Source organism: Manis javanica, chromosome 3 (genome assembly GCF_040802235.1).
Source record: "Manis javanica isolate MJ-LG chromosome 3, MJ_LKY, whole genome shotgun sequence".
In the NCBI taxonomy this organism is placed as follows: domain Eukaryota; kingdom Metazoa; phylum Chordata; class Mammalia; order Pholidota; family Manidae; genus Manis; species Manis javanica.
This window is the reverse complement of record NC_133158.1, coordinates 33,498,242-33,522,180: the sequence shown is the minus strand read 5'-3', so window position 1 is coordinate 33,522,180 and position 23,939 is coordinate 33,498,242. Positions and strand designations below refer to the sequence as shown.

The 23,939-nt window shown below is 36.9% G+C and overlaps 1 protein-coding gene and 1 pseudogene across 7 annotated transcripts in view; one reads left to right on the top strand and one right to left on the bottom strand.

Moving 5' to 3' along the window:
- TMCC1 (transmembrane and coiled-coil domain family 1) overlaps nucleotides 1–23,939 on the top strand; it is a 374,903-nt gene that overhangs the window by 109,085 nt on the left and 241,879 nt on the right. For 4 of the 7 annotated variants that reach the window (XM_073231071.1, XM_073231070.1, XM_073231068.1 and 1 more), the window contains one exon: nucleotides 1,769–2,465. In XM_073231071.1, coding sequence (XP_073087172.1) covers nucleotides 1,896–2,465 — 570 coding nt within the window. In that variant the 5' untranslated portion in view covers nucleotides 1,769–1,895. Of the gene's footprint in view, nucleotides 1–1,768; nucleotides 2,466–22,149; nucleotides 22,334–23,939 lie in introns of those variants that run through there. The other 3 variants (XM_073231072.1, XM_073231073.1, XM_073231074.1) reach the window with 2 other exon arrangements.
- Nucleotides 20,543–20,642, bottom strand: LOC118973493 (U6 spliceosomal RNA; annotated as a pseudogene).

Genomic DNA, 23,939 nt, shown 5'->3' with positions numbered 1-23,939 from the left:
GCAGTACAGTCAGGAAAAGAGTTAAGAAGTTGCAGTGGTGGGGCAGGATTTCAGTGAGGCCCCAAGGAATTTGAGTGAAAGGCTATGAAATTTCCCATTCTTGTGACTGCTACTCATTTGCCTAGTTCAGGAGCAAATAATGTTGTGTTATTTAGAAAGCAGGAAGACAAATGTCTTTAACCCTGGCATACTGTTCATGCTTGTGAGTCAGGAATAGGTCAGGAGATGGGAAAATAGCCTTGGGAGAACACAGATGGCAGAGCCATAGTGACAGTGTGTATATGTATATGGTAAGAAGGTCTTCCAAGAGTAGTTAGCAAGAAGAAAACCCCAGTGGCTTTGCATTCCTGTTGCTCTGAACTCTTGTAGGCTTGAGCTGACAGTGAACTCTTTTATCCAGCTAAATTTTGCCTTCTAGATGGTTGCTTGGTTGCAGGGACCCCTAGAACATAACCACCATGGTGCTTCATTGGTAGTGACTTAGGCTGTTCAAAGTACTTGGTAGTGAAGGGAGTTTTAAAACTCTTTGAACAAAAAGTTGAAGGAAAATATGGAAATGAACTTCCCACATCATATTTTGTCCTTTCTAGCAGGTCCTATGCATTAGTACAATTTTGTTTTATATATTTGCAGAAACTCAATAAAAAATAAACACTTTCTATTATGAAAAATCCCATCCCTGCCATCTCCCCTCTTTTTTTGCACGTGATTTCTGTAACCATGGCAGTTGTGCTGACTTCACACCTTGTAGTTTCAGCTTCCTTTTAATTTCCTGCATTTATTATTGGTGTGTGGTTGCTCTTTGACCTTTCTTTTTCTCCACTCTTCTGTCATACCCAGTTACTGTGTTACTTCTTTGCTTCTAACTTTGTGTGAGTATATGGGAAGCTTCTGTCAGGCATGACACTGTTCAGAGAAAGGGATTTCTTTGAATCTCTTTTCTCTTTTTGGGGAGTGGGAAGGACCAACTCCAGCTGTCTGGTACTTGTCCATTCAAGATGTAAACCATCTTGCCTCTTGTTCTCCACCTCAAGAGCAACTCTGAATCTCTTTTCTTGATAGCTGGTACTGATCAAAGCTCTAGTCTCTGTGAAAACAGATTCTGTCTGGATCATTCACTCATATAGTACCAGAAGGTCATTTGTGCTTCAGCAGGGAATTTAACTTACTAGATATTTTATTTCCATTTCTTCTCAAAAGAGCAATTTTATCACCCCCTAGTTGCCTGTGACCTTAGTGAATATGAATGTAAACAAGAAATTCCGCTGTTCCATTAGAATTCATATATAATTAGATTGGGGTATCCACTTCTCACTATTATTCATTGAATTTACCGAGTTTCAGCATATGGATAATTAACTGTTGTTATGAATGAAAGGAATTAAATTGCTTCTGCCAAACTATACATATTGAATGATCTGGTCTCCCTTGATTTCCTAAGTAGTGGCTATTCTGTCAACTTAATAGTTTCCAATCCAAGATGATTCCTCCAGTGTTCAATTCTTCATATATTGAAACATGTAGGGACTTATTGTTTTAAACATTGCTGTTTCATTTCCAGTGTATTTATGTCTGAACTTTTTCTCCTATTCTAGAAAATAATCATTACCACTATCTGGAAAACTATCTTTTAATCTTCTGATTAAAGATTGCTTAATGATAGTACCTATTTGTTTGGCTAGTGGCATGTTTTTCTTTGTTTTAACAATGGAGTTTCTGCATGGATTTATAATATGAGGTTCTTCTTCTTCTTTTTTTTAAACATTAGATAGGCATGAAGCCTCCGTCTCACAGCTGCATGTATAGTTACTGTTGAAGCAAATGCCTACCTAATTTGACAGTCTTGGTGTGTTTAAAATTTTTTGAGTTTGCAAATAAGCATATTAAGTCTACTGATGGAGCCTTCGGGCAGTGAACAGTTATATGAGGACCCTGATCCTGGAGGCAAATCCCAAGATGCAGAGGCCAGAAAGCAAACAGAATCAGAACAAAAGTTGTCTAAAATGACCCACAATGCTTTGGAGAACATTAATGTGATTGGCCAAGGCTTGAAGCATCTCTTCCAGCACCAGCGCAGGAGGTCATCAGTGTCTCCACACGATGTGCAACAAATTCAGGCAGATCCAGAACCTGAAATGGATCTGGAAAGCCAGAACGCATGTGCTGAGATTGATGGTGTCCCCACCCACCCCACAGCTCTGAATCGTGTCCTGCAGCAGATCCGTGTGCCACCCAAGATGAAGAGAGGGACAAGCTTGCATAGTAGGCGGGGCAAGCCAGAGGCCCCAAAGGGAAGTCCCCAAATCAACAGGAAATCTGGCCAGGAGATGACAACTGTTATGCAGTCTGGCCGACCCAGGTCTTCATCCACGACTGATGCTCCTACCAGCTCTGCTATGATGGAAATAGCTTGTGCGGCCGCTGCTGCTGCATGCTTACCAGGGGATGAGGCAACTGCAGAGCACGTAAGTCTGTTAGATTTTCTTTTTCTGTTAACTTACTGTTCTCTAACTAGAAGTCTTCAGACTTTCTTTGGTAACCAAAAAGAGGTATCTCAGCAAGTACCTCAAAGTTGTGGTAAAAGATAGTTTCCCTTTTCATTAATAGCTGTGATGAATAATAATCACTCTAGCTTATGAATGGATGCTTATAATTATATTCCTCTTTACTCCCTAACATATCACTGTGTTTTGTTTATTTTACTCTTTTGCTAAAACCTTCAGTATACTTCATGTGCTCTTTATGTATTAAAAGGCTCAGCTTTTATGGTGGAGGAGCAAAGATGCTTTGTTGTTTGGGTTTCTTATGTTACTGAAGGAAATGAGTAAAGTTCTAGAATCTGGTGTGTGCTTAGCATGGGAATATACTAAATTGCTTATAATTTTCATATACACTGTATGACACCAGCAGCATTCAATATATATTTTGCTTTCTGCAGTGGAATGTATGCATTCTTATAGGTTATTTTTAATTAACAGTTACTTTGAAATGGGAGAATTAGGCATAACAAATGTAGGGGAAAGTCCTTCCGTATAACTCTCACTTTACCTTTCAGTTATGGTTAGTTGAGGCACATAAGAAGAAATAGTTCTGCTAGGATTTGAAAACTCAGGTACATGAAGCCAAATGGTAATAACAATATACAGGGCTTTGACAGACTGGAATATATGCCCTTCTAAAGAGTCAGTGTCTTCTTAGCCTTAGCTGATTGTTGTAATTTAGGACTGTGAGCCCAGCCTTTCCAGGGCTTCTGATTTTTCAAGAGAAATTGGAAACTAAATGAGTAATCTCTTTGTTTTTAATATATTTTGCAAACTAAACAGAACATGTTGTGGGCTATAAGTCACTATCTTGCTGTCTTTGTTTTCACTTTTACGTATTTCTTAAGGCTTTTGTGATAGTCATTTTCATTCTGTTTCTACTTCTGGCACAGGTAAATTTATTTTATTGGGTATTTAGCCAGGATCTAAATATTGAATCTGGTACCTTTACACCTTTCCTACCTAAATGTGGTGTTAAAAACAAACAGGTATTGGACAGTAAATCACTTTAAGAAATTAAACCTATCAGAATTACACAATCAAAATAATGATTCACATCATTAAAAATTTTAAGTATAAGTGAGGAAAAGTAGTACATATTTATGAGCAGAATAGTTATCTTTGAAATAAAAAGAATGTTTGGTCATGGATTACTAATGTAGTTGGCAATAAAAACTAACAGTGTAGCTATGTAATTTGTCTTAAATCTGTGCCAGAAAACATTAAGAACTTTAAGAACTAGTGATTCTGGGATTACAGATTTTTATGTTAAAAAATAAAAGTATAGGTAAAACATATTATATGCATTTTTGTTGTTTTCGAAAACTCCATAGGAGGAGAGTCAAGGGAGAATATTAAAAAATTGTTTATTTAACATTCTTTTTCAATTTAATTGACATACTTACAGTAAAACTCAACAATTTAATTTTTTTAGAATTTTTTAAAGATATCATTGATATACACTCTTATAAAGGTTTCACATGAAAAACATTGTGGTTACTACATTCACTCATACTATCAAGTCCCCCCCCATACCCCATTGCAGTCACTGTCTATCAGTGTAGTAAGATGCCACAGTCACTACTTGTTTTCTCTGTGCTACACTGTCTTCCCCGTGACCCCCCCACCCACACTATGTGTACCAATCATAATAACCCTCAATCCCCTTCTTCCTCCCTCCCCACCCACCTCCACCCCTCCCCTTTGGTAGCCACTAGTCCCTTCTTGGAGTCTGAAAACAACAATTTTAAGTGTACAATTTGATTTGTTTTAGAAAATGTATAATCATGTAACCAGAACATGATATATAACATTTCCACCACCCCAGAATGATTTCTCATGCCCCTTTGCTGCAGTTAGTCCTCTTTTCTCCAACCTTTGACCTCTGTCTTCTATCATTATTATTTTGTATTTTCTAGAGTTTAATAAAAATAGGCTCATACAGTATGTGGTCTTTTGTGTTTGGCTTCCTTCTCTTAGCATAATGGTTTGGAGATCTAACTATGTTGTCTCACTGTTCCTTTTTATTGCTGAATAATATTCCATTGTGTATTTGTTTATGCATTCACCAGCTGATAGACCTTTGGATCATTTTCATTTTCTGGCTATTATAATTAAACTGCTATGAACTTTTGTGTATAGTCTTACATGTTTTCACTTCTCTGAATTACATGGTAAAATCTACACTGTTTTTACTCACAACACTTTGACACTAAATGTGTGGTTTTATTCTACACCTGCAACCACTTCTGACATCACCTGGCTGTCCTAAATTCAGTTCACTTCTGACAGTAACAAGCCAGAGTTAACATAGACCCCATAGGTTAGGCTCAGTACCACAAGCCTGCCTGCACCTCAGATGTCAGCCACAAATCCCAGGTTGCCCCCTGTACTTCTGACCAACAGGCTGTAAACTGGGGGTTCCCATGACTCCTCCTCAGTTCCGATGATTTGCTAGAATGGCTCACAGAACCCAGGAAGGCACTTTACTTATGTTACTGGTTTATTATAAATGGTTATCTGGGACAGCCAAATGGAAAGGATGCATAGGGAAAGGTGAGTGAGGGTTGGGGGAAGGCTTGGTTGATGCAGTTTCTGTGTCCTCTCTGGCACACCACCCTCCTAGCACATGTGTCCAACAACCCAGAAGCTCTCTGAACTCTGCCATTTAGGGATTTTGGTGGCTGCTTTGTTGTGTAGGCACAGCTGATTAAATCACTGGCCATTTTGTGATTGACTCAGTCTCCAAAACCTCTCCCTTTCTGGGAGGTTGGGAGGCGGGGATGGGGTTCCCCCTCTAGTCATGCCTCATTTTTCTGGCAACAAACACCTAATCTGAAGCTATTAGAGGGGCTACTCGTCATCCTGTTAACAGCATACCAAAGATACTCTTATACTCTGGAGATTCCAAGGGTTTTAGGAGCTCTGTGCAAAGAACCTGGAACAAACACCAAATGTGTATTTATCACTAAATGACTGTGCCATTTTGCATTTCTACCATCAGTGTATGAAAATCAGTTTCTTCATATCCTCACCAATATTTGATGGTGTCATTATTTTTTAATTTAGCCATTCTAATGTGTGTGAAATGCCTTGCCCACCTTAAATTCATTTTTAAAAAAGCCGCTTGCCTTTATTGAATCCCAAAGGATTTATTTTTCAAAGAAGCAACAGACCTTTTTATAGTCATATCTGGCTTATGTAGTATTAAACTAATTATAATGAGTATAACTAACAAACTGATGTGTGAGCAAGATGTATGTGGTAATACTAGCCATGAACATTGATTATCCTGTTGCATAAGGTCTTCATGTCTTTCAGAGAAAATGGAGAGTTTAGTAATAATATCTCAAGTGTAGTTTAGTCTGGCAAGCTTCTACTGTATTCTTTCTTAGTGTGTGAGATTGATTGTTTGAATTCTAAATATTGGCTCCTCTAATTTTGTGTCTTTTTTTTCTTTTTTAACTCAAAGGTCTGAGGATGAAAATATTTTAATGCTGGTGGTAAATGTTGAGCACACTGATATTTCTGTCCCACGTACATCTGTAGCATTCTTGTAGACTTGCATGTGCCTGTGCACATACACAACCCTAAGACAAATGTTGAGTTGATTTTCCAGAGTATCCGTTGTATTTCAGAGCCACCTGCTTCTGTCTTAGCCATCTGCCAAATAACCAGTCTAGTTTTTAAAGTAGATTCTTGGCCTTTAAAATAGAGTCTCTTTCTCTCTCTCTCTTTTTTAAAATTCAGATTTGGCAAGTATTTATTTGTGCCTTAATGCACAAATTGTTAAAAGCATGGCTTTGACCTAATTATGGAAATGGGACCTGGTTGGAACATACATGGCATTTTGAACACAAAGTTCCTGTATTCCCTTCCTTTTCTAATGTCAGTCTTCTTCCTATAGAAAAATCTTATTGAAACATCCAGTCTGCCACAGTACTTGTATTGAAACGTTTTCATCTCTTAAAGTAAATAAATATGTACTTAATAAATATATGCATTATATATAAATATTATTTCATTTAAAGATCTTTAAATTCACAAAGGCAGATTGATATAAGCAATTTTTTCTATAAATGCTTTGTGATTTGAAAGTTAGGAAGCTAAATATTTTGAATTTGAAAGAAACTTGCCCAGTGTAGAACTTTGAAAAGACAGAAAATATAGTAAAAGAAGAAAATAAAAAAACTATCACCAAGATTGGTGTATTTGCTCTATATATTATTTACACATGAAAAAAATATAAGAAGAATATTTGTATTTATTTTTATTTAATTTTACTAAGATTACGATTTAAAAATAAAACCAGAATCTTATTAAACACACAGTTTTGTATTCTTTTCTATTAAAATTATATGACTGGCACTTTTATATACCTGTAGATTTTTACCGATTGCATAATATTATAACATATATTGTTGTAATACCATAATTTGTGTTAACCATCTTGATATATTGATTTGGAGATTGAGAAGTAAAAATATTTAAATTTCAAATGTAATTTCCTTTCATAAAACATGAAATATAATCAAGAGATTTAGAAGTATCTAGTGGTGCTAATGACAGCTACCATTCATTGTGTGCTTATTATGTGGCAGGCAGTGTTTAAACACATTATATAATTTTCTCATTAATTCTAAAACAGTCCTGATTTTGTATTTTCTCTTTTATATTGATAAAAATAGCAGAAACATAGAAAAATTAAGTATACCCATGGTTTCACAGCTAGCATATTTTACATTAAAGTGTTTCAGAACTAAAATAATAAACCCAAGCCATTTATACTTTGATTTGATATGTTTTAGTAACTACTGTATGCTAAGGTTGTCTGATTCAAAAACTGCTTTTACCTACCTTACCAAACTCTCTCCATTTGTATGTATTGCTCATTGGTCTAAGTAGTTGGGAGCTAGAAAGAATGTACAGGAACTAAATGTTTTTCTTTCTGCTCTTTACAATGTTAACTTCATTTGTATGTATAATGATAGGAAACAGTCATTGAGCATTTAATTTAGGAAAATTAAGGGTTAGCACTTCATATATAAGATGGTCTTATTCAGATCTTTCTGTCAGTTTTTAAAATGGCTACCATCCAAATAAGATTGTTTCTGTATATCTACTATTCACATTTAAAGTTCTGCAGGGTGTCTGAAAACTTTTTGATCTTAAACTCAGTGAACTTACTATAGTCTAGTTAGAGATATGGAAAACAAAATAGAACAGTATCTATATGATAAATGGTACAGACATGCTGAGAAGAGAAAGATCATTTGGGGTGGTAAATAAAAAGTTTAGAGGAGGAGGGTGGGTACTGTGATCTGGGTCTTGTAGGAGAAATAGGATTTATGAATGTGAGTATGTGGGGGTAGGAGAATGGATTCTTTTAGAAAGGGGAATGATATAAGCAAAGAAAACCATATTTATTGGCAGATAGTTCAGTCAATTAAGTGCTCAAAGAAGCAGGCATGTCAGCTGCTTCAGGTCCTTTTTGGAGTGAGGTAGAGTATAAACTGGTCCCTTATAACATTTAGTGACCATATTTGACCAAACTTCTGAGCGCCAGTTATATGCAAGATATTCTGAAAAATGCTGTGGAGGGCATAGAGATGCATAGCATTTGATCCCAGCTCTTAAGATTTTTTAAACCAGCAGGAAAGATAAGTATACACAAACAAGAAAAAGTAAGTTGTGAATTTTAATAAAGCACTTCAATGAATTATCTCACTTAATCTTAATACTTGTAAGAAATGGTAATGAAGGTCCTTATTACTTCACAGACTTCACAGAAACATAAGTGATTTCAAGGTCACACAACTTGTAAATAAGGGGTGAAGCTTCTGATTTCTGTAGGTTAGTTCTCTTTCTGTAATACTATGCTACCTCCACAATATAATACAGGCTAGAAAGTGGTAAGTGCCACAGGCAATATAAAAACGTGTGTGTTTGGGGAAGAAGTAAATAATTCAGTCCAGAGGAATCTGAGAAAACTGAAGGAGGGGAAGGTTTAGGGTGTTGATGTGGATAATAGAGAGTAAGAATATTATCTAAGGTAAAGACTTTTGAGAATAAAACTAGTTTTTCTTTATAAATTTACACTCTTTTAAAGTATATTATAGACTTGAATGATAAGGCCTGTGACATTTTGACTGATATTAAGAGAAGGGCTTGCAAAGCAGGTGCCATTTCTTCACTTTAGCTCCCTTCCCAAGACCTAGCAGAACATTTTGTACACAAATACCTCATACAAAAATAGTATTTTAGGGTATTTGTTGAATATGAACAAATCCTCTTCTCTGTCTGCATATTAAGTGTTGTGTCCTTTGGACTTTAAACATACCCCATGCCACTCTTTTCACTCCTTTGTGAACTTTGACCATCTACCAAATTTTGGTCTCCAACTTGACTAATCCTATGATCTTCAGAATTGGTTATCTAACTGCTGGTTGGTTGTCTGCATAGAGAATTCAAACTCATTTCCAAATTTAAATTTATCATCATTTCTCATAGCACTTTTTGTCTTTTAACATGTTTTCTGTCTCAGTTGTTTCCAACTTGAATGAGTACAGTAGTAATCATTTAAAACACTAGTTGAAAATAAGATTTCTATCTTTCACTCTCAGAACTTCTGATTTAGAAGGTCTGGTATGCAGCATAGAAATTTGTATTTTTAATCAAGGCCTCAGGTGATTCTAGTGCAGTCAGCCTGTGAGTTTGAGAGTCCCTGAATCTGACTTTCTGGAGTCACCAAGTCATGCGGGTTGACAGCTGTAGAGTTATCCCCACCCCTTCCACTCCTCAATCATGTGATCCCCAAGGTTACCCTTACGCACCATTCCTAAGTCAGTGCCCTAGTTTAGGCCTTCATCCATCTCGTTGCCCTTAGAAGTCCTTTCTCCATGGTGTATGCAGTTTGTGAGAGCTCTCTAAAATGCAAAACAACTAATTTCCTCTGCTTAAAAAGCTTCACTAGTTCCACCATTACTTGAGGGATAAAAAAAGTTCCTTTAGATGACAGGCAAGGCCTTCCATGATTTTAGCTCATATGGACATCTTTACCTCATGCCACTCTCTGCCTCATATCGAAACTAACACTCCTTTCCCACACTTTTAATTTTCCTCTAATGATTTTCATTTTTCCATATATTGTTTTAGTTTGTTTTCATTCAGTCATTCATTCAACAAATAGGTATTGAGTATCTGAAACATGTTAGGCACTGCAGGTACCTTGATGAAAAATGCAGATAAGATCCTCACTCTCATGGAATTTATAATCAGGGGCACACATTAAATGATCATTCAAACAAATGTAAATTTTCAACCACGACAAGTACTGCTATAGCCTATTAGAGGGACATTTGACCTAGCTAAGGAAGTCAGGGTAGACTTCCCTGAGGAAGGGACAGATATCTAAAGATAAGCCAAGGTAATTAGGTTATGGAGAGGGAACTGCAGGTGCAAAGGCCCTAAGATGGGAGGAAACTTGCTGAGCATAAGGGATAGAATGGCAGGTGTGTGTGTTTGCACACACGTGTGCCCATGCATGTGCAGGCACACACTGGTTCAGGCTGGAGAGATAGATAGGTGCAGTTCGTATAGAGGTTTACAAAGTTAAGGAGGTTTTCTCCATCTAAGAGGAACAAGTAGCATCAAAGCATTTTAAACAGGAGGGGCAATAACACCTTTGTGATAAGAAATATCTCTGTACTTAAAGCACGGAGAATGAATTGGAGTAGGTTCAGATGGAATGCAGGCAAATGAGCCAGGAGGCTATCACAGCAGTCAAGGTGTGAGATGGTAGTAATTTGGGTGAAGGATGTGATGGAGGTGGAAGGAAGAGTTCCTGAAGGCAGGGATTATGTGTTACTTGTATTTGCCTAATATTTCTGCAGCTGGTTTATTTGTCCAGTGAATTAGTAGTAAATAGAATAGGGAGCAAGAAAGGATGTCTAATTAATGAGTTTGAGTATGTACTTGGATATTTGAAGTGAAGTAAGTTTTTCATTCAGTCATTCATCAATATTTATTAAATTTACTTGCTATGTACTAGGCAATGTTCTTGGTACTTAGGATGTGTCAGAAAACAAAACAGGCAATGATTTCTGCCCTTAAAGAGCTTACTTTGAATTGAAGCAATAATAAATGAGTTATGTGTTGTTTAGAAGGTAAGTATTAGGGAAAAAGAAAAAAGAGTGAGATAAGAGAGGTCAGGAGTGTGTGGAACGAAGGTGAGTTGCAATGTAAAGTAGGATGGTAAGAGTTAGCCTCTTTAGAAGGTGACATTTGAGTGAAGACTTGAGGAAATGAAGGAGTTAGTCCTGTAGCTGGCTATCTGGGGAATAAGTACTCATGGCAGATAAAGTAGCCCCAGGGTTACATATTCTAAAACACTGTTTTACATAAAACACTGTGAGATCAGAAATCAGAAGAAGGCCATCAGAAGAAGGCCAGTGTGGGAAAGCTGAGTGAGATGAGGTCAAAGAGGTCACAGATGGCCAGATAAGGTGGGCCTTCCTAAGCATTGTAAGGACTTTGGCTGTACTCTGAATAAGTTGGGGAGCCGTTGAAGTTTTGAGCATAGGAGTGATGTCATCTGACTTACTCTTAGTATCACTCTGGCTGCTGTGTGAATAGACTGCAGAGGGTCAGGAGTAGAAGCTTAGGAGACTAGTTAGAAGTCTGTTGCAGAATGAAGGCAAGAAATGATGGTTGAAACTAGGGCCTTACCAACCTTAAATAGAGCAGGTGGAGAGATCAAAACAAGAGAAAAAACAATGGTCAGTTTGAAAAAATTTTGAAGGTCCTACATAGGATTTCCCTAAAGGCAAGTGGAGTTGATGAACATTGTATTATATCAAGAAAGGGATTCTCTATGAAGAAAATAATAATGAGTCTTGATGTAGAGTTTATGCCATATCAAGAGCATCTTATAGATGAAATTACTGCAACAGAAAGCACAGTGAAAGAGTCAAAGGGAGATGGCTTTGAATATGTGATTTCATGACAGTAGGTTAGAGATAGGCCATGTTTTGAAGCAGTGGTAAGATTCATAGTGATTCAGAATATAAATTTCATGGTGTAAACTGAGATTATTTAAGTAAATGCTTTGAAATTTCAATGTAGCATATAAATGTGCCACAGTATTAAGGTAGTGTTAGTGTTTAAAAATAAAGTGATAACATCAAGGAGAGAAATGGACAGTAGAATTAGATGAGAAAGGGGCCTGCAGATTCAGAATAATTTCATTTAGTTTAGGTCTCTCATGTTTTTGCATATTGTAATTGTTTTATAGTGAGTCAAACTTTTAAACACTCAGATGATTACTTATAACATTATAAAGTCAGATTTTATATCTCATCCTCAAATAGATGATCTGAGAATAATGGTTTCCTTAAAATCTGCTTGATTATAATGGAAAACAGTTTAAAAAAAAAAAAAAGGCTTCTGTCCTGAATTTGCCATTTACTAGCTGAGTGATTTTAGGCAAGTCCCTTAATTGTCTGATCTTTCGTGCTCCTGCCAACTTTGTTCTTTGAGTCTGTCGTGTGGAAGATGAATGAAAATGTAACCCTGGTTAAGCATACTGAAAGCTTTCATGGTGATATCTCAGTTTGTTTGCTTTTCTGTTATATTTTTTTATAAAACACTGCGGAATCAGAAATGTTTTCCCCCATTGTTTGTTCAAACATTTGTTCAGCAAATATTTATTAAATGATTGACCTAAGCATTTTTCTTGGTCAAGAAACTGCAAACTTTTTCTATAAATAGTAATAGTAAATATTTTTGACCTTATGGATCTCTCTTGAAGCTACACAACTCACAGTGTAACATGAAAGCAGCTATCCACCAGATGTAACAGAATGAGCTTGCCTGGGATTGGCTGTGGTGGACAGCATCTGGGCTGTGGTCCACATTTAGCCCACTCCCAGTTTTAGGTGCTGAGAATATAAGAGTGAATAAAACAAATAAAAATATTTACCCATGTGAAATTTTTTATTAAGATACAGGAGGTAAACAAAACATGTAAGTGAAATACAGGCATCCCCCAGTTTTCGAAAGTTCATGTTATGCCACTTTGCTTTTACAAAAGACCTACATTGGTATCTATTTTCACTAGCTGAAAGAAATCTGAAAAGGAATTTTGCTTTTATGAAAAATGGTATAAAGCAAAAATAGCATCCAGCATTTGTTTTGCATTGAGCTGTTGTAGAGGCAGTGTGCACCCAGAGCAGCAGTGGGGCCCTGCCAAACTTCTTCCCTGGGAACTACACTCAGCTTCTGAGCATCAGGCCACCATGGCGTGGAACTGGGTCTGTGAGCATCTGTGCATTCATTATCTCATTTTATTTTTGTGCCACCATTAGTAAGATGTGTCCTAAGGTATCAGAAGAGCCTAAAGGAAGTTATTTTGTGGGTCTGGGACTGCTCAAAAACTTCTGTATGAATTAATGATAATTGCTTCTTTGCTTTATGTCATTTTGGCTGATGGAAGGTTTTGTAGGAATGCCATAGTGGGGGAAACCTGCACACAGTATGACAGTTTGAAAGAAAAAAAACTTTAGGGCAGGAAATTTTTAGCAGAGTGGTCAAGAAAGACCTTACCGTTAAATGAGCAAAAACTTCTAGGATGTGAGGAAGCAAACCAAATCACTAGAGAGAGCAGGCCAGGTAGAGGGAATAGCAAAGGGAAAGGTCCCAAAAAGCCTGTATCATAAAGAAATTTTACTGAAATTGGTTTTTCTTTGCATTAAAGGGAAAGATGGTAATGTGCACAAAGGCCTTGAGTCCTAGCCTCTGGTCTGTCATGTATGTCTGCCAGATAGGTGAAGAGCAGTACTCGGAACAGTTCTTACTACTGAGAGTTTTGTCTATATGCATTAATGCATTATTTGAACTTATGTTTTATGGTTTAAATGTTAATACTTTTCACCTTGTTAAAAAACAAAATTCAATTGATCCTTTTATAGGCTGAAGGGAGAGGGCACAAGGAAGTTATACAAGGCAAAAAAGCAGATTGGTTATTGCATTACTTTTGTAGGAAATAGCAGGGTTATCAGGCAGATAAACTAATTAATGGTGATCAGGTGATTCCTGATTGGCTGGTTTAAGAGTCCATTCTGGGAGAGGCGAAACTGCTATTAAATCGTCAGTTTGGTGTTTTGTAGCTTAGCTTAAATGACTCCATTTTGAGCATGTTGTCTTGCTTTAACATACTTTTATGGTTATATTTAGCTTTTAGAATGTTCATGTCAAGGTGCCTACTAAGGTGTAGTTTCAGGTCACTCTTTCTCCTAATGTGTACTTGTTTTCCTCCTCACATTCTGTTTATTTTATGTACATATATGAATGTGTACAGATATTTATACTATCCAGACAAATTTCTAAATATGTAAATTGAGATAGTCTTTTTCATTAAATGAGACATTTCTTTATAATAGAGGCTTTTTATTCTACCAATAACTATCCCTTAAGTATCTCTGAGATTGAAATTAGCACTTTGAGAGATGAGAGAGCTACCTGTAAATCATATTAGAGCTTTATTCTCAAAGACCTACAGTCTTGCTGGAATGGCAAGATTTATGGAAGCGGCAATTAAGAAGCAGTGTGAGGTGGTATAATCAAGCCCAGAAGTCAGGAGCCTTTGTTCAGATTCTAAGAATGTCTTGTTTCTGCTAATATTAAATACCAGTGTGACCTTAAATTAAATTCCCTAGGTTTCATTTCCTTCATTTTCAAAATGAGGTCATTGTGCTTAATAGTATTTAATGTTAATTCTAATTTGGAAATGCTACAAAGAAAACTTGTCGTACTCCCCAGGCATTTTCATGGTACACATAGAAAATGAAAATAACTGTTCAGCACAGCAGGGTAAAGTGATGACATGTTCACAGCAAGGTATTTGGTCCAGTCACCCTAGACTCTGCTGGGCTGCCTGGAGGGCTGAGGTGATTACCATATACAGCAGTCTTATCATCCATTCTTAGCAGTTAGAAGCTTTGTTGGAGAACAATATATAATAAGATGTTGCTGAAAATAAGGGCAGTAGAAGTTCAAAGAGGCATGTCTGGGTCAATGTACTGGCAGGCTTTATAGAGAATGTATTTTGGAAGATGAGGCACAGTTAGGATAGATCTCCTTCATAAGACAATACGGTATATGCAGATTTCAAGTTTCAAAATAGCTGAGATGTGCTTTAAAGAAGAAACAAAGCAAGACAAAACTCCAGTTGTAGGCCTCTGGAGAGCTCAGACCATGTGTTTATTTATCTTTATTTATATGCCACATGCAATGTTAGGGCTTAACTGGTATGCACACTAGTAAGATGTTTACAGGAAGTAATGAGAGAAGATTGGTAGAGTGTATGATTATATATATATATAGAGAGAGAGAGAGAGCTGATTTTTAAAATTTCAGTTAAGGGTAGATGAGTTGGCATTGCGAATGTGAAACTAAATAATTTTGATGATGTAATTGGAAATAGGAAGCCCTCATTAGAAAGTTTTGAAAGGGGTTTGCATGTTAAAAATACAATATTAGATTTAAAAAAAATAATATGTTCAAGGTGGGATAAAATAGGAAACAAATAGCTGAGGTATCAGAATTCAGCTAACAGTTACTGTCATGTGGTATAAGCACCAACTTATATAACAACACTCAATTGTTTATTTCTATGGGAAAAGTCATTTTGAATTGCAGTGTTAGAAATGGTTTGTAGATTCACAGGCTAGCCCCAAAAAATCCGTTCCTCCAAAATCTAGGTGAAGTATTATATTTTACAATTACAGTGGTAACTGCTTAGTGAAATAGCAGTCATTTCTATTTAATACCCTTATTTTATAAAACAGTAACAGATTTTTTTGCCATAAATCCTGAGGAATGAGTAAGCTCAATTAAAAGGAAATGAGAAGGTAAACTCAAACTTTGGAAGCTTGTGAAGGGGAAGTTTGAGGTTAGTGATCCTTGTTCTCTGTTAAGGCTAATACCACTTCAGAGCTTGCTCTATCATTTTCCTATTTATAGGTGAATTTAGAAAAAGCAATGTATCTTTGTTAGGCTGCAGTTGGGGAAGTTTTATGGGTTACTTGCAGTTTGGACAGAGAGAAAGGGAATTTTGTAATGCTTGACTGAATCTGGAAATTAGAGAAAAGAGGAAGGGGTTGGGGCAGGCTGGCTGGGTGAATTACTTCCTGGTAATCCCCACTCTTTGGTGGCTTAGAGCGCATAATATTGGGATGATTTCACACTGAAAAGGCTGAACTGCCTTTGTAGAATCATGATTTCCAGGTCTACATATGGATTTTCCATGCAACAGGTTTGTGTAGCTCAGGTTAGAGGACTAGGGAAAGGCACTGCCCATCACCTTTCTTCTGTCCTGGAGGTCTCTGGTAGCATTGCCCCAGCTGCTTTCTCTGTCTCCAGGCTGGCACCTCAGGAGTTGGAGGAGCAGCAGGAGCTTCAGATTGCTGTCCGCTCTGGCCCATATCTCTGCAGGGTGGAATCAGGCCTTGGGCTGCCCAGAAGGACTTCTCAACTGAGGCCAGATGGAGCTCAGTGCCTACTGATACCTGGAGTTTATCTTTGAATTAGCTCTCAAAAACCCATTCTTCCTCATTCCTAATCAGTAACAAATAATTTGTAGTCTTAGACTTTATGGATTACCCAGAGTTTATAAATAAGGGACTCTGCCCTCCAAGGTAGATCACAGCAGGATGACTTCCTGCTCTGTTCAAATGAAAGGGAGGTTGATCTCTGAGATCGAATTAGCTGAGCTATGTATGAGCAGTCTCAAAGCCCAGGTGTAGTGTTCTCCCTGGTGGAAACATGAGGTGGAGAATTCCTATTGTTTACCACCAGGTGGTGCCGCCAGGTCAGTGTCAGTAGGTGTAAGTGAGGACTGACTGTACTGACAGGACAGGTTAACTAGGGAATTATAGCTTGAGAAGTAACTAGTACAGAAGATGATTAGAATATGCGCTGGATTGAGTGCAGTAACTGTGACGTAGTAATAGTAGGTGCTCTTTATAAACATTTAACTGAAATAACTATGGAAATAGAAATAGCAGAGTAGGTAGGACTTAATAACGTTAGAATAAAAAAATTTTTAAGGTAAAATTTAAAACCCAAAGATTTATTTGGGAGAAGAAAAAAGATAATGTCCACTTTCCTACAAAACAGTTGAAAAGCTAGTTTTAAAAAAATAAAAACCAATAGATATCTCTATTTCCTTCATATTTTGTGTTAGTTAAGCAGCTGACATTGTCAAGGGAGTATTTTATTCCCTGTCACGGGAATAATATGAGACTGGAAAAGTTGGAATAAATTAGAGATGAAGATGTATTTTGGGTTTTTAGTTTTTCTCTAGTAAAGGTACTTTTAGAGCTGAACTTGGTTGCCAATGCAAGTAACTCATAGGTTTATTGACCCTAAGTTCAGAGGTTCAGAATGTGTGTTTCCTTTAATATAGTATATTTATGTAGTGGCCCAAAAGATATTTTGCTATTCTTAATGATCTTAGGTTGACATTTAATATAGTTGTCCAAAGGGTGAAATTGAAGGTATAGATAGGGTGTTCTGGGTCTTGGTAAATTTGTTATGCAAAGGGATGCAAATTTTTGTTATTAAATGAGTTAAATTCCTTCTGTTCAGATGAGCAGTTTTATGATGAAGGCTCGACATAATACAAAGTCAGTTCACTCTTTTAAGTTAAATTTAACCACTTTTCCTTTATACTGCAAAATAGATATAGACTTGAGAATAATTAGACCTCTGATGGAATACAGTATGTAACCCAACTTCTGCTTTCTCATTTTATTCATAAGAAATTTGGGTATTTTATCAGTAACCTTGAATCTTAGTTGTGAGGGAGGAGAATTTTGGCATCCAAATTCCACTACTCTTTGGTTTATCCAGACCACTGTTACACAGTCTTGCCTTGTCACTGTTAGCTCCTAAAGATTCATAGGTAGGTAGATAGGACAGAGCAAGACCATGTATTTTATAAGGTAATCACTAGAACAGATTGTTTTTTCTTCAGGGGTCATAGTACAGCATGTTATCTTGAGAAAGATAGTCAACTTTGGCAAATTAGTGCAGTATTGGGCTTAGTAAATATTTGTTAAAAATTGACTTGTTTTGATGTTACATCATCATGACCTGTGATCTTGTCAGTCGGTGGGAGTAGAGTTCACTTTTGAGCATTCATACTTCAGGGTCACAACTTTTATTTGCATTAATATATGTCTCTCTTTATGTATAGATAGACTTTGAAAGTATTTTTTTCCTGAATAGAATCATTTAAAGTACATAAAATGTTTTATTTTAAAAATTAATCTTATGACAAATCTCTTTGTAAAAGATTTAGCAAAGATTTATTGGTGTATATATTATAAAAATATTCATACCTCCAACCAAAGGTCAAGTAAAATGTTTTTTAAGAACTGACAAGTACATTTGATTTTGCCATAGTAACATCTTACTGGGATAAGGAGTCCTGGCTTGGATTTAATAATGGGGACGCTAAGAATTCAGAAAACTTATATTACAAAATGAGTTCCTTGCAGCACAAATAATTTTAGCCAATAGATCACTGGTTATTGCCAAGTGATTAGCAAAGGCTCATAGACTGTTTACTTAGGGCTAATCCTAGACAAACTCCTCATTTTATAGGTTCAAAGGTCTTAAACCTGCCAGAGGTTTTATAGCTGATTATGAATGATAATCATATGATTATGAATGATAACCAGGTCCAGTTTCCCGTGTTGCCCCAATTCTGTGTTAGGCATTCTTGCCTCTTCATCCTGTTGATCATGTCAGAGAATACAGTTCTGCGAAGCTGGGGACAAGAAAAGGGGAAAAGAAAATTTTTGCTTTTTTCGAATATTGGTAACTATATCAACTTGAGTGAGGGCAGAAATCTAAAGAGCTGTGACAAAGGCTGATTTCATTACAACCCTGTTTGGTTTCTTATGCTTTTACTTTTAAATAACTTGTCATCTTTTTCAGATGAGTAACAATAGAAAAAAACACTGTAATGATTCTTAGAGTTATTTTAATACCATTCTCCATTAAAATATGAACAGTGACATTCTGGATTCTCAGATATCTAAACAAAATAATAAGAAAAAAGGAATTACTTACAGTGCCTAAAATAAGGCCTCTTCTTTTTAGTAAGATAGCCGGTTAAATATAGTGTCTCCATGGAGCTATTTCTGCATTGTGAGGTTGAGGGTGGGGTGGAAAAGAGAGCTCATAATTAAAGTCTTATATTAACCACAACATGTTTAAGTTAAGAAAGGGGGATGAAGGTGAGAACCATCCCTCTATCATCTTTTTACTTTCTTAAGACCAAGAAACCTGTCCTGAGATTACTGAATTGTAAGGACTCATTCAGTGGAAGAGAATCTTTCCATTTAGTTGGTAGTAATCTTTGCAAGAATATTTTGTGGGAGTGAATTTATTTTAATATTATTATGTGGGATCATACTCAGGTTATTACATATCTAATGTACATGAGGCCTTTTTCAGATGTATTACATAATTTAAATTGCATGTCAGTTTAAGGAGGTCTGATCTCCTTTTTTACAAATGAGATATTTAGAGCTTAGGAAAATTTTTTAAATTGCCAAAGACTGGAGAACTAGTACATGGCTAAGGCTTAAGTTGCTCATTCCACCACAGCACAGATGCCTCAATATCCTAAGTTTTTATCAGGTGCTTAGTGTGAGGAGTGGATATATAAAGGCAGAGAGCATAGAAGACTTTAGAAGGATCTAGACTGTCAAAAAGCTGGTAACCTTCCAGCTAGCTAGAAGATACATCTAAGTTGACTTGTTTTCGTAAAACACCTAAGAAAAAAAATTTAACAGTTGGTCTTAACAATTAAATATTTGAAGCCTGGTAAGTAAAAATGACTAAAGTAGAAATTAGATGAAAGAAAGAAGTATGTTTTCCAGTGTTTTCCTTACCTACTGTCAAAAAGCCACAGTGACGTTGCTAGAAGTACAATAGTCACCACAGTCTTACTAACCTCCAACCAGTGCTTTAAAGCAGTGAATGAGAATTGACTAATTAATTTGTCTTTGCTTTTGGATAATCAGATATTTAGTAGCATTGATCATTTTAATTCTGTGTTTTTGTTTTTCCCCTGCCAAGTTGCTGCAGCCATCTGGAGGGTAAGACAAAGCAGGCAGAGCATCATCCTAAGAAAATCCAACTTCTCTTTTTGAGCCTTTCGTTAACATGTCTTAGGTTGGGCGGGACTTCTACAGTCATTTCATTCAGCTCTGTAACATTCTCCCTGAGTGGTCATCTGCCGCTCAGAATCTCCCAAAGAAGCCCACTCTGCTTGTAGGTGCCTCTGTTAGACAAATCTAACATTGTACTGAAATCTGGTTCCCTGTCTTTCTCCAGTTAGGGCAAGTCACAATATGTAAATGCCTCTACAGTCATGAATTATTTTCAGACTGTGTGTGACTCTGAATAATTCCTTCTCTAGGTCAATAATTACTACTCCTTGAGATTTTTAAAAAATTTTTAATTCAACAAAGAATTTTGATCTAAGTGGCATAATACAGTAGTGAATCCTCACTACACTCTACTGTGAAATAAGACCGTCTCTATTTTATAAATAAGAAAACAGAAGATTGAGGTTGAAGTGACTTGTCAAGTTCACACACAATTGGTAAGAAATTTACTGGATGTCAGACCACATCTTTCTGGTTCCAGGAGTCATGCTTTTGACCCCTGCTCTTCGCTACTGTGGGTCATGACAAGAATAATCTCATAGCCATAATTAAGGCCTGAAGTAGATAGCTCAAAGAGGAGGCTGCCAAAAGAATGACTTAAATACCTTTAACCTGTGAGATTCTGGGGTTCTTTCAGGTGCTAAATAAATTTGCAGCTTCCCTGGGCTTCATCAGGAAACTCCACATCAAGTAAATTCTTGACAGTTACAGATTTAAAATTGTGGTTTCAACAATTCCCTAAGGACCCCAGAGGGCCATGAAAAATAGGAACACTTCAAGAATTTGAACATCATCCTTGTGTAGAGGTCATGCTAATCTCCATATTGTTCGAATTTTAGTGTATATACTGCTGAAGCAAGGGCTTTAGTGTTGTTTCATGTCATAGTTTTGAATACTTAGTCATACTGGTCCATCAACTCTTGACTGTTCAGGTCTTCAGTATTGCTCTTAAATTGCTCACAAAACATATCACAATGCCCCATATGGTAACAGCAGTGACTAGAACTGGGCTATTAGTTTCCTGATCCTAAGGTACTATATTGTTTTTTTAATATACACAACTCCATTTTGAAATTGTATCATCTTTAATTTTCATTTGTTGAGAGTTATATAATTTAATTTGGTACATTTGAAAATTTTATAGATAGAGCTTTAAAAATATAGTTGCTTAGTAATTTTGAGAATATTAGGTTGTCCAGAAAACTCCTCTTTTCTATATCTTGTTTGTAAAATACTTGCTTTTAAAGAGTGAGATGCCTTCAAATTGTACTTTCTTTTTATATGGTACTAAACATAAGGGAGAAAGTCACTTAAATCTTTCCGAACTTCAACATCTAGTTTTCCTTAGTTTATATTTGTAATACTATTTAGTGTATTGTCATGTTCTGCAGAATAATTAAGAAGAATTTTGTGATATGTTTGAGTCCAGTCATTTATTATACTTAGATCTTCAGGCACTTTTAAAAATCAGTATCCTCCTTCTCCCCACCCCCCATTACAACCCCCAAAATTCTTGTCTCTTTAGTGATCTCCAAAATCCACAAAGGTTTTGTCATTTTCAAAAAATAATTCCCAGCTTAAAAATAATAGAAATTTCATCTGAGGCAAAAGAACCCTCTGGGATTGTAATAAATTATCTCTCAGGAAATTACATGTGATGATGTGGAATAGTCTAGGTCTGTAGGGGTCTAAAGAGAAGAATTGCTGTTAGCAATTTATTTCCTTTTAAGAATAGTAAGATAGCAAGTGCTGCTTCTCCATCATATTTGTGATTTCATAATCTTCTTAGCCATCACATAAATTTTTTATAATAGTATTCTGGGCCGATTGGATTAAAGATGGTGGCATGAGAGGTGAGTCAGAGAACTCCTCCTAAAACCACATATAATATGAAAACATAATTAATACAACTAATCCTGAAAGAGCAACAGGGAAGAAGGATGCACCAGACTGCATACATCTGGAGGGAAGAATAGACCTCACGGAACAGGGTAACGTACCAAAGCTGTGACCCGGCAGGACCCAAGCCCCTTCCCCTACCCCAGCTCACTGGTAGGAGGAAGAGAAACAGAGCCGGGAGGGAGTGGAGACCTGGGACTGCTGAACATCTAGCCCTGGAGAACTGCTCTGGGAGCACTAACCTACATTGCATGGTGCTCTGGTGATTAGTGGTGTTGGAAAGCTATCCAGCCATTTGTGGAAAACAGGGATCCATATCTGGCTGCTCTATGACAATAGAAAGGCGGGCAGTCTGAGAAACTTCCTAAAAGCGGGAGGGCTGCTAAAGGGGCAAGGATTGCACAGAGCTTACTGCTCTGGAGAAAGGACAGGTAAACAAAATTGTCCTGGTGTGCTCTGCCCAGCAGGTTGGGAACTTTCACCATCTTCAGGTGCTCCAACTGTTGGATGACTATGCAGCTCCAAGGACCTCCCCCCACTGTGACATGCAGCCTGCTGTGCCTTCCTCCAAGCCAGCCCACACCTGTCTCGCAAACTGGTGAACCCTGCCCTGGTGTCAGGCCAGCCAGAGGGAAGCCTCACCTACAGCAGGTACAAACGCAAAGCGTAGAGGCTTACACCTGTGTGTTTGGCCCACTGGTTGTGGCAGTGGAGACAGGCATAGCAGCCAGGAAGCAGGAAACAGCTTTTTCCTCCCCCTAGGCACCAGCACCACTCCCCTGAAGCCCCTGACAACATTTCAGGGGCTGAGCAGCTTCAGAGAGTAGAGCTTCTGGGCACTAGAGGGCGCCACATACAAATACCCAATGTCAAAGGAACCTGGTTCAAAGCAAAATTTCAACACCAGAAAAAGGCTCGAGTGAGACTGAACTAATAAATCTTCCTGAAAGAGATTTCAAAATAAAAATAATAAACATGCTCATGGAGATACAGAAAAATATTCTAAAACTCAGGAAAGAATTTAGGGTGGATATCCAATTGTTGAGGAAAACAATGGAGGGTATTAAAAGCAGATTAGATACGGTGGAGGAGATGATGAATGAAATAAAAATTAGAGAAAAGGAATACAAAGAAGCTGAGGCAAAGAGAGAAAAAAGATATCTAGGAATGAAAGAATACTGACAGAACTATGTGACCAATCCAAACGGAATAATATTTGTATTATACAGGTACCAGAAAAAGAAAAAGAGAGAAAAAGGGATAGAAAGTGTCCTTGAGGAAGTAATTGCTGAAAACTTCCCTAATCTGGTGAAGGAGATAGTCTCTCAGGCCATGGAGGTGCACAGATCTCCCAACACAAGGGACCCAAGGAGGACAACACAAGACATATAATAATTAAAATGACAAAGATCAAAGATAAGGACAGACTATTAAAAGCAGTGAAAGAGAGAAAAAAGATCACATACAAAGGAAAGCCCATCAAGCTATCATCAGACTTATCAGCAGAAACTTTACAGGCCAGAAGAGAGTGGCATGATATATTTAATGCAATGAAACAGAAGTACCCCAAACCAAGAATACTCTCTCCAGCAAGATTATCATTTAAATTTGAAGGAGGGATTAAACAATTTCCAGATAAGCAAAAGATGAGAGAATTTAGTTCCCACAAACCATCTCTACAATGTACTTTGGAGGGACTGCTCTAGGTGGAAGTGTTCCTAAGGTTAAGCAGCTGTCACCAGAGGGAATGAAAAGGAATAGACAAGAGTACAGAATATGGTACCTAATATATAAACACTGGAGGAGGAAGAAAAGGAGGGAAAAAAAAGAACCTTTAGATTGTGTTTGTAATAGTATACTATGTGAGTTAAGTTAGACTTTTAGTAAGGAAGTTAACCTTGAACCTTTGGTAACCACGAATCTAAATCCTGCAATGGCAATAAGTACATACCTATTGGTAATCACCCTAAATGTAAATGATCTGAAAGCACCAATCAAAAGACATAGAGTCACTGAATGGATAAAAAAACATGACCCAACTATATGCTGCCTACAAGAGACTCACTTCAAACCCAAAGACATACACAGACTAAAAGTGAAGGGATGGAGAAAGATATTTCATGCAACTAATAGGGAGAAAAAAGCAGGTGTTGCAGTACTTGTATCAGACAAAAAATAGACTTTAAAACAAAGAGTGTCATAAGAGACAAAGAAGGACATTACATAATGATTAAGGGATCAATCCAAAAGAGGATAT